The 17,130-nt window shown below is 25.5% G+C and overlaps 2 protein-coding genes across 2 annotated transcripts in view; one reads left to right on the forward strand and one right to left on the reverse strand.

Annotated features, from left to right (window-relative positions):
- The window catches only part of LOC129612161 (protein naked cuticle), a 45,924-nt gene extending 36,072 nt beyond the window's left edge, over positions 1-9,852 (reverse strand). The window contains exon 1 of the mRNA XM_055525666.1: positions 9,672-9,852. Within this exon, the coding sequence (XP_055381641.1) occupies positions 9,672-9,735 (64 nt within the window). The 5' untranslated portion in view covers positions 9,736-9,852. The remainder of the gene's footprint in view (positions 1-9,671) is intronic.
- Positions 9,853-11,643: 1,791 nt separating this feature from the next.
- LOC129612160 (zinc finger protein 1-like) lies at positions 11,644-16,595 on the forward strand. The gene is made up of 2 exons (XM_055525665.1): positions 11,644-12,624; positions 12,691-16,595. Exons 1-2 carry the CDS (start codon positions 11,725-11,727, stop codon positions 15,259-15,261), a joined length of 3,471 nt encoding a protein of 1,156 aa, XP_055381640.1. The 5' UTR covers positions 11,644-11,724; the 3' UTR covers positions 15,262-16,595.
- Positions 16,596-17,130: the final 535 nt, after the last annotated feature.

Genomic DNA, 17,130 nt, shown 5'->3' on the forward strand with positions numbered 1-17,130 from the left:
TTTTATTAAGTATACAAACAAACATGTGAAACATGTTGCATTGCAATTTGCAATTACTGCAATCGCATATATGAACAGCTCTTAAAAGAAAAAAAAAAGTTTACATAAGGGAAAAAGAAATAAAAATAATTAAAACAAAAACAGAAAAAAAAAAAATTATCTGCTGACTTTTTAATAGTAATCAAAGTGACAATAGAAAAAATACAACAACAAACAACTTAACGGAATAGCCAATTCAAAAATAATTACAAAGATATTTTCTTCCTTCCGGAAATTCATCAGCTTACATTTTCTCTACATATACGGTATCATCTACATAATTACTATGTTAAATTAAAATCCTAGACAGGATACAAAATTTTTATTTAATATTTTCTAAAACAAAAAAAAAAACAAAAAATTGAAATATCATTGAATGAGTAAGTAAGTAGTTACGTTGTAATTACGTCTGGAAATATCAAATGGAATATTAATAGTCATGTATGTGGATATGTACATATATGTACATATTTACTTACATATGGACTTTGTTTGAGTGGATTTCTGCTTTATGGAAGAAAATAAATGTAATTTTTTTTTGTACTGTAATATTGCCATACAATTTAACAAATAATGACCGTCCGAAAATATGAAAAAGAAATTATGTTCTTAGTTTACTAAGTTAAGCTCTAAAACTTTGAGTCTTAAACGTTTATAATATTTTACGGAATAAGTACTTATTGAAATCAAAATCAATTAGATTACGCTACTTATATGTTACCAGGAGCGAGTTCGTACAGCCACTCTCACATTTTCACTTTCACCAAGCTATAAAACTTCTTCTACTTACTTTTTAAAGTACTACAATTACGTTATTAGTTTGAGTGCTCTAAGAAACCTCTACTAAACTCTATTTTTTTACAAAACTTTTGAATCGATTCAATTATGCCAAAACATCGTAAATTTTTAAGGACATTTATAAGTTTGTAAGGTACACACTCATAATAGACCTTAAAAGATAACAAATTTTCACTGTCCATAAGAAGAGATTTCAGTGAAAGGCCTAACTTATAAACCCAAGTTATATAATTATAAAATGAACAATTTTCTTTCAAGTTTGATCAATACTTGTGTAGCGAAATTGTTGTTTGTTGTGTATGGCAAATGCTTCCGTATAGAATATTTACTTCAAGCTAGATGGCTTCGGTACAAAATTTATTATATACGTATATATTTTCCTATAATAATAGTAAAAATCTTTATTATATGTAGTAAAATTTTCAATTTCTTAAAATTTTAAACTCTGACTTATGAAAATCTTCTAGCAAAATCCTCTAATATTTGTTGCATTCGGAGGCTCTTTTAATATAATATTATTAAGGTTTTTAAATATTAAGTAAGTGAAAAACATAAAAATTTATTTAAGTTTTTTTTTGTTCTTATTTAATATTCTTTTAATTTTAAATTTTTAATTTTTTTTCTTTCAAAATTTGTACGTACGTAGAGACCAACATGAGTATTCAAATTTTAATACAATGCACATAAATGCACATACATAATTATGTAAGTAATAGGTACAAACAATACAGGTAGGTATATATAAAAGTAAGTTGCATCTATAACCCAATGTTTACCTCTTGATGAGAATCTCTACTTCTCTTCTCTGAATCGCTCTTTTAATAATACATATACCAAATGTACATATACGCGCGCAAACAAATTGAAAAGGTCGAATTCGAATTGAACAAAAATGACAGAAAACAAAAAGATAAAATAAAAAAAAATAAAAATAAAATAAGAAAAAAAAACTCGAAATGAATAACAACGGAACGATAGAAAAAAAAATGAGGCAAATCGCACAAGTTCTCGTCTTCATGTTATTTAAGTGAAACAAATAAGTTGAACTAATATACAAGGTGCCCGAATAAAATTTGTTTTAATATATTAAAATATTTGTGTATAAAGATTTAAACAAAACTAAGAATTGAGCAAAAATTGTAATGACAGTAATTACAAGCAGAACGTGTTAAGTATAGCGCATGACCCTGCTAAATATACTGTGCTATCAATCAACAAAACAAAATCTATATTATTTACGATCTAAAAATAATACTTATATGTATGTCAGTATGCGTATGTAAGTGTGTAATATGTTTTCGAAAATGTAGTAAAAAATGAGTTTTCTACTTTTCTAAATACTAGAATCGATTTTGAACTCAATCCCCTTTGCACTCGATTTATTTTTAAGGTTGTTGTATGTCAACTTGTATAAGTTCTCGAACAACGCAAATGAATTTTACAGTTATTTAGTGCTATTTTCTATAGATATGTATTAACATTGCCACCTCCAGTAATAACATACGAAATCGTAGAGTAATAAATTAGTATTGTCACCTTCAATGTGGCATATGAGTTGTAGAGTAAATTAGTATTGTCACCTCCAGTGTGACATACGAGTGCAAAGGATTAAACACTGTTTTCTGACGAATAAAATTTTAGATTTCAATTACTTATTATGTAGATTTTGTTGTATTTGGAATGCGTTACGATCCAAAATTTATAATAGAATTTTAGTTACCGTATTTGAGTTTAGAATAGGTTGCGAACATATTCTCGCATGCCTGACTTCTACAATTTAAAATCGTTTAAAATTTGTCATTTTCTTCACTCGGATAATTTCTTTTCATAAAATGAGTAAGTAGAATTATTCTTAAACTATGAGTAAACACTCTGTACTTTATAATTTAATAGATTATTATAATAATAAAACCGTATAAGAAGATACTGACTAGCATATACCTACATTTTATATTATAAACATCGAAACTAATATACAAAATACAAAGTAAGGTCGCCCGTTTTTTTTTTCCATTTACATTTTTCTGCGTTTTTTCTCTTTCTCTTTTTCTTTTTCTTTTTTTATATTTTATTATTATTATTATTAAGATACAAAGATGTAGGCATCTTAGATATACTTAAAATGCGGTATAAAAATGGAAAAACAATATATAAAAAATAAAGAAAAAATTAAAAAAAAAAATAATAAAAACAAGAACAGAAAATAAAAAATGATGTAAATGGATTACGAATCGAGCGAATAGCGCGCGGTGTTCAAAGAGAAATTTTTTTCTTTTTTTTTTTTTCATTTTAATTTTTCAGTTTTGTTTTTCTTTTTGAAATGTGGCCGGCAAGTTAATTTAAAAAAAAAAAATATCTGTAGGTATAGATATTACAAAAGAACTTAAAAAAAAAATACAATAAACATAATAAAAAATAAAAAATCAGAAAATCATACATGAACAAAAACAAAAATGAATCGAAGGAAGGGAAATATTTTTTTTCTCTTTTATCCGTTTTTGCTTTTGAATGAGTTCCAATACATATTTATATTTTATGATAAGTATATTGCATATCTGTATGTACATATGAATCTATAGACACAATATATTTATGTAGGTAGGTAGGTAAAGATATTGAATCTATAGTAAAATGAAAAAAAAAAAACAAGAAAAGAAAAGCAAAAATTTATAGAATTGTACAATTTACAGCGAGCGAAGGGGGGTAGTACAAAATTTCGATTTAAGATGAAAAGTAGAAATTTAAAAACAAAAATAATGGCATTGTACTTGTGGTTTCTGGATTTCATTCGATTTCTACCCGACTTAATTGTGAATAATTGTAAATAATTGTGAATGAATTTGGTTATTGAATTATCCGAAACACGGTTGAATTAACTTAAATGTAATTTAACTTCTTTTTATTGCACAAATTGTAAAAGACTTTCAATAAAAAATTTGAATTAATAAAATTAAATTTTTTAAAGTTTTTTCATTGCTCTTAATTTACGTTAAAAGAAATTCATTTGATATTTTTGGAAATCTTTAAATTTGTACATACATGCATATGCTAGAGATTTTTACAATCCAAACGACTATTATTATACGTTATGACCTAATAAAATCTGTCCCGCTCCCCTTCTGAAATGTTCAGTATCTTACCTAGAACACGGATATCTTGAAATGCGTGACTTTAATAGTATCGAACATTTTTAGAATAAAATCTTGAAATGATTCCCTACAATGTTATACTTAAATGAATACTCCACAATTATGCGAATTAGTGTTGCCATCAATTCCATAATTTTTGAAACGTTTTTCATTTTATTAGGCAAAAAAAAAAAATTATTTTCGAACTCTATTAACTCTATTTAATTTTTATTATTTTTACGATAAAAGAGTTTAATAAAATAAGAAAATTAACTTTGGATTTGGACACAGCAGAATTTTTGATTTGAAAATCAAGAATAACAAATTTCTAATTAGGATTGTGCCACTGTTTTTGTAATTTCTAAAAATTTTTAAAGTTAATTGAATAAAATTTTCATTTGACCTATTAATAATGAAATTTTTCGAATATTTCAATTTCGAAAAATTGTATAGGAGTACCCAAATTTTTTTGTTTTGTAAGTTTTTTTTTTTTTGAAAGAATGTATGATTCAAAATTTATAATGCCGCTTTAAAATAAAAAACTTTTTTGTTTTATTTTATTTTTTTAGTCTTTTCTTTTTGTTTCTCTTTTTTTTTTGTGGTGGCGAATGAAACAAAGCGCGGCAAAGAGATCCCTATAATCAACACTCTGAATTTTATTTCATTTTTTTTTTTTGTAGGTTCGATTTTTTTTTTGTGTTTTTCTTTATCTTTTTTTTATTGTATTTTCAAAATACGATGAAAGAGGCAAAAAAATAATAATACCTACTTCTTTTTTTTGTTTTTGATTTTAGAACAGATTGAATGTTAAAAAGCAGTTACTAATAAAATAAGTATAAATAATAACTGCTTTTGGGTTATTTAAGAAAAGAATGATGTGGGGTGAGGAGGAGGAGGAGGAGGGCAAGATAAAAAACGTAAACTTACTTAGAACTTTAATGAAAAAACAAAAACACTGTGGTACGCCGCTAAATATTAATAATAGCTTTAAAAAATATAGAAACAAAATACAGAAAAAAAAATTAATAATAACAAAAAAAGAAAATTAAAACTTTTTTAAGATGAATAAAGAAAAAAAAGGAGTAAAAAAACAAGAAGAATTCTGGTTTGTAATTTAAAAATTTCTAGGTCTTCTTCAGTTTTTTTTTTTTTCGTTTTATAAATTTTTATTCTTATTCTATATACCCATGTATATATATATATATATATATATATACTTACATATAATTTTTTTCCTGAATTTCTAAGAAGATCATGATGCCGAATCCTTTCAATATAATCATATATTGATTATGATGATGATGAAGATGATGGCAATGATGATAGTGTTATGCTTCATTGAAATTATAAGGTTAACTTAGATTTTTTTTTATACAAAATACAAACAAAAATATACGTACATAATATGTGCTTATAAATATACGTACATACGTACATTAATACTTATACATATATACCCAACATATGCGCGAACTTATGAACTTACATATGTATGTATGTACTTACTACGTACAATATTTATTTAGTTGATCGTAATAGAAATTTCGTTCATTTTTTAAAGAGAGCGGTTTAAGAAACGAAAATAAGTACGTAGTCTAGGTACATACTTCCATACATACATATATAAAGTATATTATTGAAAACTACAAAAATTATTTAAAATTAATACTTCTTCCTTTTAAAATTCTTGACATAATTATCTATCTACATACATATGTAAATAATTATTATATTTCAAATAAAAATTTAATAATTACTTTCATTATGAACACTTGCAATTTTTAATATTCATTATTATAACTGCAGCTCATTATACATATATATGTATACGAATTTTCTAACTGAAGAAATTAAGAAAATTTTTATCTTGAAATTCCATATTTTTAGGCGCAATTCTCGGAATATATAGTTCTTTGTAAATACAATTAAGATTTTGCCAATCAACCAATGTCACATTAATTACTAAACTCGAAGAACTATGAGCACGTATTGAGTGGACTTCAATTTTAATATATTTCTTTTAAAAAATCTAAAATATTAAGTATAACTACCTATTTGTTCAAAAAAAAAATTGATTTCGAGAGAACAAAAATTTTTGAGTAAGAACACTATTGATGCAAAGGTGCGCTAAACATAAATCTTAGAATTATTCAAAATAAACCATAATTCCGGTTCATAAAATCACTTTTGGTTTAATATTTCATTGTATATTTTCAGGTTTATTATGAGACAAAAGTGAGTTATTTAAAATCTCATATCAATTAAAAATTATTTTAATCACTGTGAAATGTACACGTACTATAAGAAAAAAATAATTGTACTATAAGAAAAAAACAATTAAAAATTCCACTTAAAATAAAATTTGCAAAATTCATACTCAAATCGTTGACAATTATACCTAAAATTTTAAATAATTAAAGTTTTTATCAATGCTTATAAATAAAATTTATTATAAACAGTGACGCCGTCCCTACTTAAGTATATCTAGAGAAATTTTATCATAACAATTTTTTTTTTTATTAAGTATATCTAGAGAAACGGAACGAAAAACAAAAACAATACATTTTTGACTTTTATAACTAATTAGCAATACAATAGCAGACTTTTTATGATTTTTGCTCTTTACTGTGCTCATTTGCTGGCTCTTATATGAGATGGCGTAAGTACAAAATTGGTTTGCTCTTATATGAGATGACACATCAATCTTTTGGGAGATTCAAATATACACTCATAAATTTTCAGATATACATATTTAATATTACGCCTTTTTTTATTTCTATGACGGCAACATTGATTATGAATCACTGCATTCAACTTGTACACCAAATTACATATTTTCTACGTATATGCAGGAATACCATCCATATATATGCATACTGTATATATGTGCCTACACATGAACTCAACTATACAGACATTCATATTCATCTTGCTCATATTTCCTGAAACCAAACTTAACAATCAAATTAAAAAAAAAAAAAAACCGAAAACAAAAGGTAAGAATTCAAAATTTTAAAAAAAACGAAAAAAAAACTTCATCTATACTCAACTGACTCTTTACCCCCGAGTTTCTTCTTGATACCTGTTAGAAACACAAACAATAAAAAAAATTTTAAAAACAAAAACATTAAAAGAAAAAACTAACAAGAATAAAAAAAATTTTTTTTTTATGAAAAGACCTTCTTATAATTCAGAAAATAACAAAAAACAAAATAAGCTGGAATCGAACCTTTTCACATACAATCATGTCAATCCTGCCTGACTGAAAATAACTGAAAATCAAAAAATCAAAAAAAAAAAAATTTTGTTTTTTTTTAAGAACCTCAAAATTTCGATTCCACATTTCCAAGTTTCTCCTCTCATAAGATACAAGCAAACAGATAGATATACAAATACCTCCAGCAGATTATTTACAAAAACAAAAATCAAAGAAAATAAGAAAACAAAAAATTAAAAGAAGCAACGTTTTCAACTGAATACCGAACGAGCGATCATCATCAAAAGCAGCAAAGACTCAAAGAGAGAATCAAGACAATAAAAAAAAAAAATTCGAATTTTTTGATGGAAAACGAAAGAAAAACCCAGAAAAAAAAAGAACAAGAAAAATTCCTAGAAAACTGAATAAAGGTCGGATTAGCATTTGGGTATAAATTTTTATATATGTATATATACATATATATATATACAATCATACCCACATACATGACAATGCAATACACGTTATATGAAGAAGAAATTGTTCACAACTCACTAGTGGCAAGTATACCCTCTGTAACTATATACAAATGCATAACCATGCAAACTTATATATTCAAACATATTATACATATTTACAATTTGTATGCTATTCAATAGTGAAAAAATAAAATATTGAAGAAAAAAAAAAAATAACAGGAAAAAAAAACAACTTCATATAAAAGAAGACTCTACATCTGATCATCATCATCAGAGAGCGGCATCCATTACAAGATGGCCGGCAAAGTGCAATAGCATCACTAATATATCTTCTTATGATAATTTATAATTTTGCCGCTACAATCTCTTGATCATAATCATGATCATCATCAACGTCGTCAACATCATCATCATCATTAAAATTATACAATTTAAACCCGATTTAAACCCTGGCTATCTAATATAATATTTAAACATATTTTAATAAAATGTATAAAAATAATAACAATAATAAAAAAATGTTGCATAATTATAAAAAAAAAAAAATATGGTAAGTAAATTAAAAATGCATGAAAGTATGCATAAGTAGTCTTAATAGATATGATCACATTCCAATTGGGATGCATATATTATGCGTTTCTTATGTACATTCTGATTCCAGATACAATTAAGTAGAAGTTAGGCTAGATTTACCAATTATTATAATTATAAATTTCATGTAAAAACGCGGCCAACAGTATATTTCAAGTAAAACAAAAAAATGTAGACGCATACATACATACATACGCATATTATTTTACACAATAATATCGTTAATATGAATTGCTAAGGAATTAATGAAGTAAATAGGTGCTTATAAATAACCTACATTTTATGACATAACTATAGCCTTCGATTGTAAGAGTTTAAGAATCTTTTTAGAAATCTCTTTTTTGCAATAGGAGATCACCAATTGAAAATATTTTGCTTAATATTGTATCTAGTTAATCCATAGAAATTTTTACATACTGATTATAGAAAATCAAGGACCGGACCTAAAGTCTGGTAGCAAGCAAATATAATAAAAATATGATTAATTTTATATATTCCCATGGGAATTTTAAAGGAACTACTTATTTGTCAAACCTAATAATTTGTCAAACAGTGAACGGTCGTAGCAAGTAGGTACATACTATAATCATAAACTATTTCGAAATAAATATTCAACTTCACGATGTTTCAAAATTTTAAGTAGATATTATATGCATATACCTTTTACTTTTATAAAGTTTAATCAAAAAATTCGAATAATTACTTATAAGAGATTTTTCAAAAATTTACAATCTTAACTTGTCAATAATTTTTATATTAAAAACATTAAGAAATCTTTCGGAAATAAATTGTAAGGAATACACGAATTAGGTACCTACCTTTTTAGTTATTTAAAATAAGCAAATGTTGAAAATTTGATTCCAAATGATCAGTAAAATTGTGATTTTACTGAATCGTAAGTAGTTTTATTCGTAAAAGTTGGACCCTCTATTTTAAACTCTTACCAGATTAGCGTTTAAATAATAAGAAATTTTAAGAAATCACATTTTTATGTTGGTTTTATTGCTTATAAGCATAAAAAATTTAAAATTAAGGAAATATAGGTATTATTTAAAAAAAGTAGCAATATACTTAGATGAAGATTATATGTAGCAATACGTGGGGCTGCAATTGAAAAATGTGTTTAAACTTTTATTAATTTAAAATTTAAATTCTAAAAGAATAGAAAAAATCAACTAATTCTAACAATGATAGCAGTGCTGTAACAGTAAATAATTACACTGTATTGCATTTCATTGTAATCCTCAAAAATTTGTTGATATTTATGAATTTTATTGATTATAAAAAATAAATTAAATTTCCTATCAATCTACTATATTAATTACTATAATTAAGTTAAAAATATTACAAAACTTAAATAGAAACTAAACCTGTACCCTATATAAACAAAAAATAATTAAATTTAAAAAATTATTTAAAATATAAGTGAAAGAAACTTACCAGAAAATTTATGATATCCACCAAGAATTTTATGTTTCCACCATTTAACAATATGTCCTGCCATATTTTTATATTTTTGATTTGTTTTTTTAAATTATTTTCAATTTAACACAAAATTTAAAACATCAGAAAAATTGAATAAACTTTTGAATTCCAAGTTCATAAATAAAAATCTCAAAATCAAAAATTGGAATATATTCTGATTAAACAAAAAAAAAAAAAAAAACAATTTTTTATATCCGAAAGAGGCTATGTATATTTTGAGTTGTTAGCTGTATATATAGTTACATACATACATATGTACATATATTTTTATGTTGTTTATTTTTTTCTTTTTTAGGTAGGTAGGTAGGTACCCTTATTACGTTCGGTATATCTTCATATGAACATAGTTTTTTTCTTTCTCTGTTTGTTTCCTTATTGCTGCCTCTATAATTTTGGCACATTCATTCAAGGTTTTTGTTTTACTATATTTCACCCAAAAATCAAAATAAAAAAAAAATCTCTAGGCGTACCCTTATGTTTTGAATCGTTGCTCTTGCTTTTATTGTTTTTATTTTTTTTGTTGTTTTTGGTTTTACATAAAAAGAAAAGAAAAATTAGAATAACTTGTATCTAGTTATATGTAGTACATAAGAATTTGGTATGTTTATGTATATATGCCCTTATTTCCTGTTTGTCGATAATTTTATTTTTCAGCTTTCATGTATAAAAATTATAAAATATTTATGGTGAGTGAAATAGTCACAAAATATTCATATTATTTGACTTCCATTTCATTTAAACACAAAAAAACGAAAAAATATTTAATTTACTATAGTTAAGAAATCCACGTTGTCAAATTTTATGCAAGATAATTGTATACCAAGAGTTTTTACAAATTTACTTCAAACATAATGAAAAACGATAAAATTGTAAAATATTTTTTATTTTCAATTTTCTATTTCGGAATGTCTCTAATTACACTTTGTTGCATTTTGATAGAATTCAAAATTTCTCAATGACGACATTTTTGTTTTTTCTTTTTTAAAATTTTTTCTTGTTGCCTTTTATTTGAAATGTTTCAAAAAAAAACTTATTTTTATAATAATAAACGCATTTTATTCAAATATATTTTTTTTAAATTAAAAAATTATATTTTTAATATTAAATATCTTTTATAAAAAATTGTAGAAATTAAAAATTTATATTTGTTTCGAATTTCAAATAATAATAATAAACAACAATGGATCATTTCACTTTAAAACATTGAAATTTTTTTCAAACATTCCGTTCCCAAAAATTTTCTACGAACTTTTATTTGACAGAGCTGATTTAAAACTGCTCTTTCCACACTCAATTTACTCCGCTTTTTAATTTTTTTTTTTCGTAAAGTATTATAAAATAAGAAGAAAATAAAAACCAAACATCATATAAAAACAAAATAGAATAAAAAAGTGGCTCATGGTTGTTTTGCTTTAACTTATTATTTGACAACAAAATTGTGTGTAAGTGTGTATTTAGTATTCAGCTCAATCAGCTTTTTTCAGCAATCAAATGTCATAAAAAATTGACATTGACATTTTAAAATGATTTTTTAAAAAAATTTCTTTTTGTCAACAGTGCTGCCATATTTTGTCATACCTAAAAATTGCAAACAAAAATATTCTTAATAAACAAATATAATTTTTGTTTAATTTTCAAATATATACTTAGTGACATACATATATTAATAGAAAAAGAAAATAATTAATCATAATTTTATAAAATTCAAATAAACTGCAATACAATAAATTCCAATAATATTCAAATAAAAATTCAATTGACATTTGTTTAAAAGCAAAATGAATATGAAACAAAAAAAGAAAAACGCACCCCAATTAATGATTGATATGAGTATATGACATTTCTTCAATCTTTTTAGTGTTGAAAAAAAATTGTTGACAACAACATACCTGTATTTTATTTTTTTTTTTATTAATTAAAAAAAAATATATTCATCGAATGTGTTTTAAAAATATCATTGTAAAAAAAATACTAAAAACAAATGAAATTAATAATAATATAAAAAATAATGAATTTTGAGGAAAATTTATCAGAAAAAAGTCTTGTGGTCAGCCCCCCTACCACCACAATTGACGAAATTGACCCAAGGGCATTCGATTGCTTAAAATTTATTAAACCCTTGGCAAATGACGACTTTCGCGAGAAATGTGGCGAAATTTTTGTTGAAAATGGGAAATATACATTAACATGTAAATTTTGTCAAGATGATCATGAAAATTTAGAAATTTTCATTGAACATATGGTTGAACATTTAATACCTAAAGTAGAAGAACTTGATTCTGATGCTTCAAGTGATTGCAAAAGTGACGAAGAATATGAAGAGAGAGAATTTAAAGACAAAAATCCAATATTAGCTGATTATGATTCATTTGAAAATAATGATTATGATTTTGAAAACTCTAAAAATTTTGATTTTAAAAAAAATAATATACATTCTAATTACATTAATGGTAATGGTGACGTTACTAATAATAGGTCAATATCCACCCACCATCAAAATTTTATTGGCAACAAAACATTTAGAAATCACAGCGGATATGACAGTAGAAATAATGATAACGATGGAGAAGATGGCGAGGGTAATACGATTGAGTGCGTTCCAGATATTGGAATGTTTTATGATTTTGAAAATTCAAATGATGGTAATGATCATAATGAAAAAATAAATCATAATAGTGTCGAATCAAATTGGAATGGTCATAATAAAAATATGATGCATTTGGATGCAAATTGGAATAAATCTAATGATGGCCGTTTCCATTGTCATATGTGTGATAAATCATACCAATATTCAAAATCATTGAAGGAACATATTGATTTGATTCATAAGTGTACCGAGAAAAATTTTAAATGTCCTACTTGCGATAAGGGCTTTACAAAACAATGGAAATTAAATACTCATTTAAAGGTAAGTACCACAATAAATTTATAAATGTGATTGCAAAAATTTTATTTTTCTTTGCATGTGTTCTAGGTACACACAGATGAAAGGCCATACATATGCACAATTTGTGTTATGACTTTCAAATGGAAAAAAAATCTTTCCAGACACTTGATCCGTGTTCATAATGTAAGGCTATCTGAAATTAAGCCTGAGCAATATAATTTGAATTTAATGAATAATAAAACAGAAGAACATTTTGTACCCGGAGAAGACAATGGTGAAAGCTTCAGCGAACATTTATTTAAAAATTCTTTTCATGCTAGTGATATTAATGACTTCCCAATAATAAAGAATCTTTTAACAGAAAATTCTGCAATTACAAATGCACCACGCACAACTCCCGAAGGGGAAACGTTATTAAATCATTCCATTAAAAAAGAAAAACCAGACGAATATGATGAAAGCTTCCAATACCTTGCCGAGCCAATGATTCCTTTAAGGGAACCGCTTCCACCTCAGCATAGACCAACAAAATCAAATAACTCACAGAGATCCGGCGCCAATAAAAGAAGTCCCCAAAAGATTTCAAGAGATGATTTCAATTTCGGCATGCCACGAATAAAAATTGAACCAGGGTCTGATTTAGAATGCAATAAAAATGATATGAGGGCAGTCGGCTTAGATATGTTTAAGCCTAATCCCAGAAGTTTCCAACAAAAGCTAAATAATGTATTTGATTCAAACAAAAATAAAAGTAAAACACAAAGCTCCGGCAACACCTCAAGAGCACAAGCTGCACCTTTAGTTCCTAACAAAGATGGTTTTTATTCATGTCGGACATGTTCAAAAGTTTATTTACGAAAAGATTCACTTAGAGCTCACGAACGTATTCATAGTGCTGGATTAAACTGTGAATTTTGTGGAAAAAGCTTTTCACATCGTTACTTTCTTGAACGACATGTTCGTACTCACACCGGCGAAAAGCCATTTCGTTGTCATTTATGTAACGCTTCCTTCGTTGAAGAAAATTCATTACGAAATCATATTAAATTCCACATTGGTGATAAACGATTTGCTTGCCAATTTTGTTCAAAACGCTTTATAAAGCAATACGAAAAAATTGAACACGAACGAAATGCTCATAACAACCAGGTTCCACCTTACAAATGCGATTTTTGTTCTAAATATTTCAACCACATTAAGAATTTAAGATATCACAAAAAAATTTGTACACAGAATCCTGATTCTAACAAACGCGAAATGGAAACGTCCCAGTTGTATACAATTTTAAATAAGAATAAAACTGATGCAGAAAGAAAAGATCTTGATCGTCAAAATGAGACAAAAATAAAGTCTGAACCTAAAAAGGAACCCAGTGTTGTAAAAAAAGAAAATCCTGAAAAAGAAGTAAATAACAAAATTGAATCAAATTTAAAAGATAATGAGCAAACCCCCAAACAAATAAATACTGCAAAAGAAGAAGAGGCAAAGGCTAAACAATCATTAATGCTTCAACCAATTCCAATACAACATCTCCAAGACACTCATTCTAATAGGGATTCGAGAGCAAACCAAAGTTTTGAGCAACAACAGTATGCAGAACATGAGCAACGGAAGTCACAACATGTAGAACCCATTCAAGAGCCACGCAAATTACAGTATGTAGAGCCCAAGCAAGAGCCTCGCAAATTACAGTATTTAGAACCCAAACAAGAACCACGCCAATTACAGTATCCAGATCCTAAGCAGGAACAACGTAAATTACAATATCTAGAGCAAAAGCAAGAACAACGCAAATTACAATATGCAGAGCAAAAACAAGAGCAGCGAAAATTGCAGTATGCCGAACAAAAGCAGGAGCAACGCAAATTGCAGTATGCAGAACTTAAGCAAGAGCAACGTAAATTACAGTATGCAGAACTCAAACAGGAGCAACGCAAATTACAAAATGAGAAAGAACAAGTGCACTTACAAACAATGTCGTATGAACAATTACATAGTGTTCAAAATGAAAATAATGCACAACAGCATATATCGCCGCATCAACCGCAACCAGAACCTCAACATCATGTTCTTTTACCATCTCTTCCAGAAAGAAAACTAAATGATCCTCTTCCACATCGAATATCAGAACCGCAGCAATTACAACCTACCCTAACACAACATCCTCAATTGCATCAACAACATCATTCACAGCATTTACATCATCCGCAACATGCGCCACCACCACCACCGCCGCAATACACAGCACAACAGCAACATTTACATCATGGTCATCATCTTCATCATCCCTTCCAATTAACTCATTCTCTAGATTTAGGACAACAAGCAGATCAGTTACAAGTTGAGCAAAGCTTTCAGCAGCATCAGCTACAACAACATTATCATAGTTTTCAACATCAATATAATCATCATCAGGCTACGGCTCATTTACAAGCGCCAACACCACAACTACAAATTCAGCAATATCATCCTCAACAATTTAATTTTCAGCCTCATTCACAATATCTAGCAGCTGCTGCTCATCAACAAGCATATTATCCCCAGCAATATCAAATGCAACAACATGCTGCTGCTGCTCATTTGCAACATCATCAGCAATATGAACCTCAATCACATTTGGCAAATCAAATTGCTTATGTGCATGATAGTTTTAGTTAGGTTTTTTTTTCTTTCAAGTAATTTACTATATCAAGAAAATTTTTAGCTAGTAATTTAAGATAATTTTTATTTATGAATCTATTTTTTATGTAAATACACTAGAAATTATAATATATAAAATAAGATATTAATAGGATTGAATAGAACTGTAAAAAATTAACTCAAAATATTTCTTACATTTATATAAGAAAAAACTTAAAAAGACTTTTTGTACAAAACTCACTAAACAAAGATACCGAAATTATTTATGGCAGTTTTCGGAAAACTATTTAATAATAGCCAGTAAACAAAATAAATTTTATTTTTGATGTATTTATTTTAAATTTTTACTAATAAACGTACTTAGTTTTATAACATTACCAATTACTATAATACATAATTAACATATTTTTCCCTTATATAAGAACTCATAGTATTAGTTAAATTCATAACTAAGTGCTTAGAATTATTATTAGGTTCTAAAAAAACTTCATTATATTAAACTTTCATAAAGTTCACAAAAAGTTTATAATATCATTTTTTTTTATTCCAATTCATTACAATTGATTAATTTTACAAAATTATAAAAACCAAAATGCTCTTAACAAATGATCAAATCTAAAATATTAATAAACATACTAAATTATTAAATTAACAAAAATATTGAATAAATTAAAATTCTAAAAACTGCCATTTCATTGAAAATCAACTGCAAACTGAGCTAAGCTAATTCATGGTCATTTTGTAGCCCGTTTAGTTTATATATAGGCTTAAAGAATGGCGATATTTATTCCCAACATTATATCAAATCAAGTTTAAATAGAATCAAAATACATACATATATAATGTAAAAGTAATTTTGTAAGAATTTAAATTTTAAATTTAGCAATATTAAGCTAAAGAATAGAAAAAAAAAAGAAAAAAATAAGTTAATCCTAATATGTAATTATTAAAAAATCAAATAATTTAAGTAAATGCAATAATTATTCTAATATCTATTAAAATTAAAAAAAAAAAATTGGAATGTTAAAATTCTAGGACAACAAAATTAAATGGAAAAAAGACATTTTGATTTTTGCAGTTAAAACATAGCCCCGTTTAGCTTAACTCTTAGATATCATCTTGCAGGTCTAAGATATTTTATCTTAATGATAACTTTTTTTGTTTTACATTTTTTTCGACTAAATTATTTACATATTGACAAAATTTAAAAAAAAATTCCATTATTTAAAAAATTAAAATCTCAGAGATTGCCATTTTATAAATTAAAAAAATTTGTATACTCGGATTTATTGTTTTAATAAATTAAAAATTTTACTTGAAATTAAAAAAAAAAAGAAGATTAAAAAAAAATAATCAAAATTAGTTTAGCTTTAAGAATTAATATAAATAATCTTTTAAATCAGAAATTTAATTTATACATGAATAAAATTAAATGTTTTAAAATGAAAAGTAAATATCTTTTCTTAGTTAAATTATTTAAATATTTAAATCTTAAGAATAATCACAGAAGAAATTATATAATATATATACATATAGATATATATATACACATGAAAAATTATAAAAAAAAAAATAATATAGAATTAAATTAAAAAGAATAAAATCATTTATAATAAAAATATATAAATAATAAAGTACTGTAAAAATAAAAAAATCTTTTAACACAGTTAATTCAAATTTTTGTTTAACATTTAAGACAAAATAAATATTCTACATATTGTAAATTGTTATAATATAAAAACCTAAAAAAATGTATTCTATAACATTAATGGAATCTAAGGGGCAAAAATTAATTTAGTGTAATTTAAAATAAAACACGCGGGAAGCATATGTACATATATAAAATGGACAGCAGGAATAAAATTAATATACTCATTTATAACTCAT

Source organism: Condylostylus longicornis, unplaced genomic scaffold (genome assembly GCF_029603195.1).
Source record: "Condylostylus longicornis isolate FDR11 unplaced genomic scaffold, ASM2960319v2 ptg000062l, whole genome shotgun sequence".
Lineage (NCBI taxonomy): Eukaryota > Metazoa > Arthropoda > Insecta > Diptera > Dolichopodidae > Condylostylus > Condylostylus longicornis.

Coding starts and splice junctions, on each gene's coding strand:
- LOC129612160 (XM_055525665.1), top strand. CDS start 11,725: ATGAATTTTGAGGAAAATTTATCAGAAAAAAGTCTTGTGGTCAGCCCC. Junction 12,625..12,690: donor AATTAAATACTCATTTAAAG/GTAAGTACCACA, acceptor CATGTGTTCTAG/GTACACACAGATGAAAGGCC.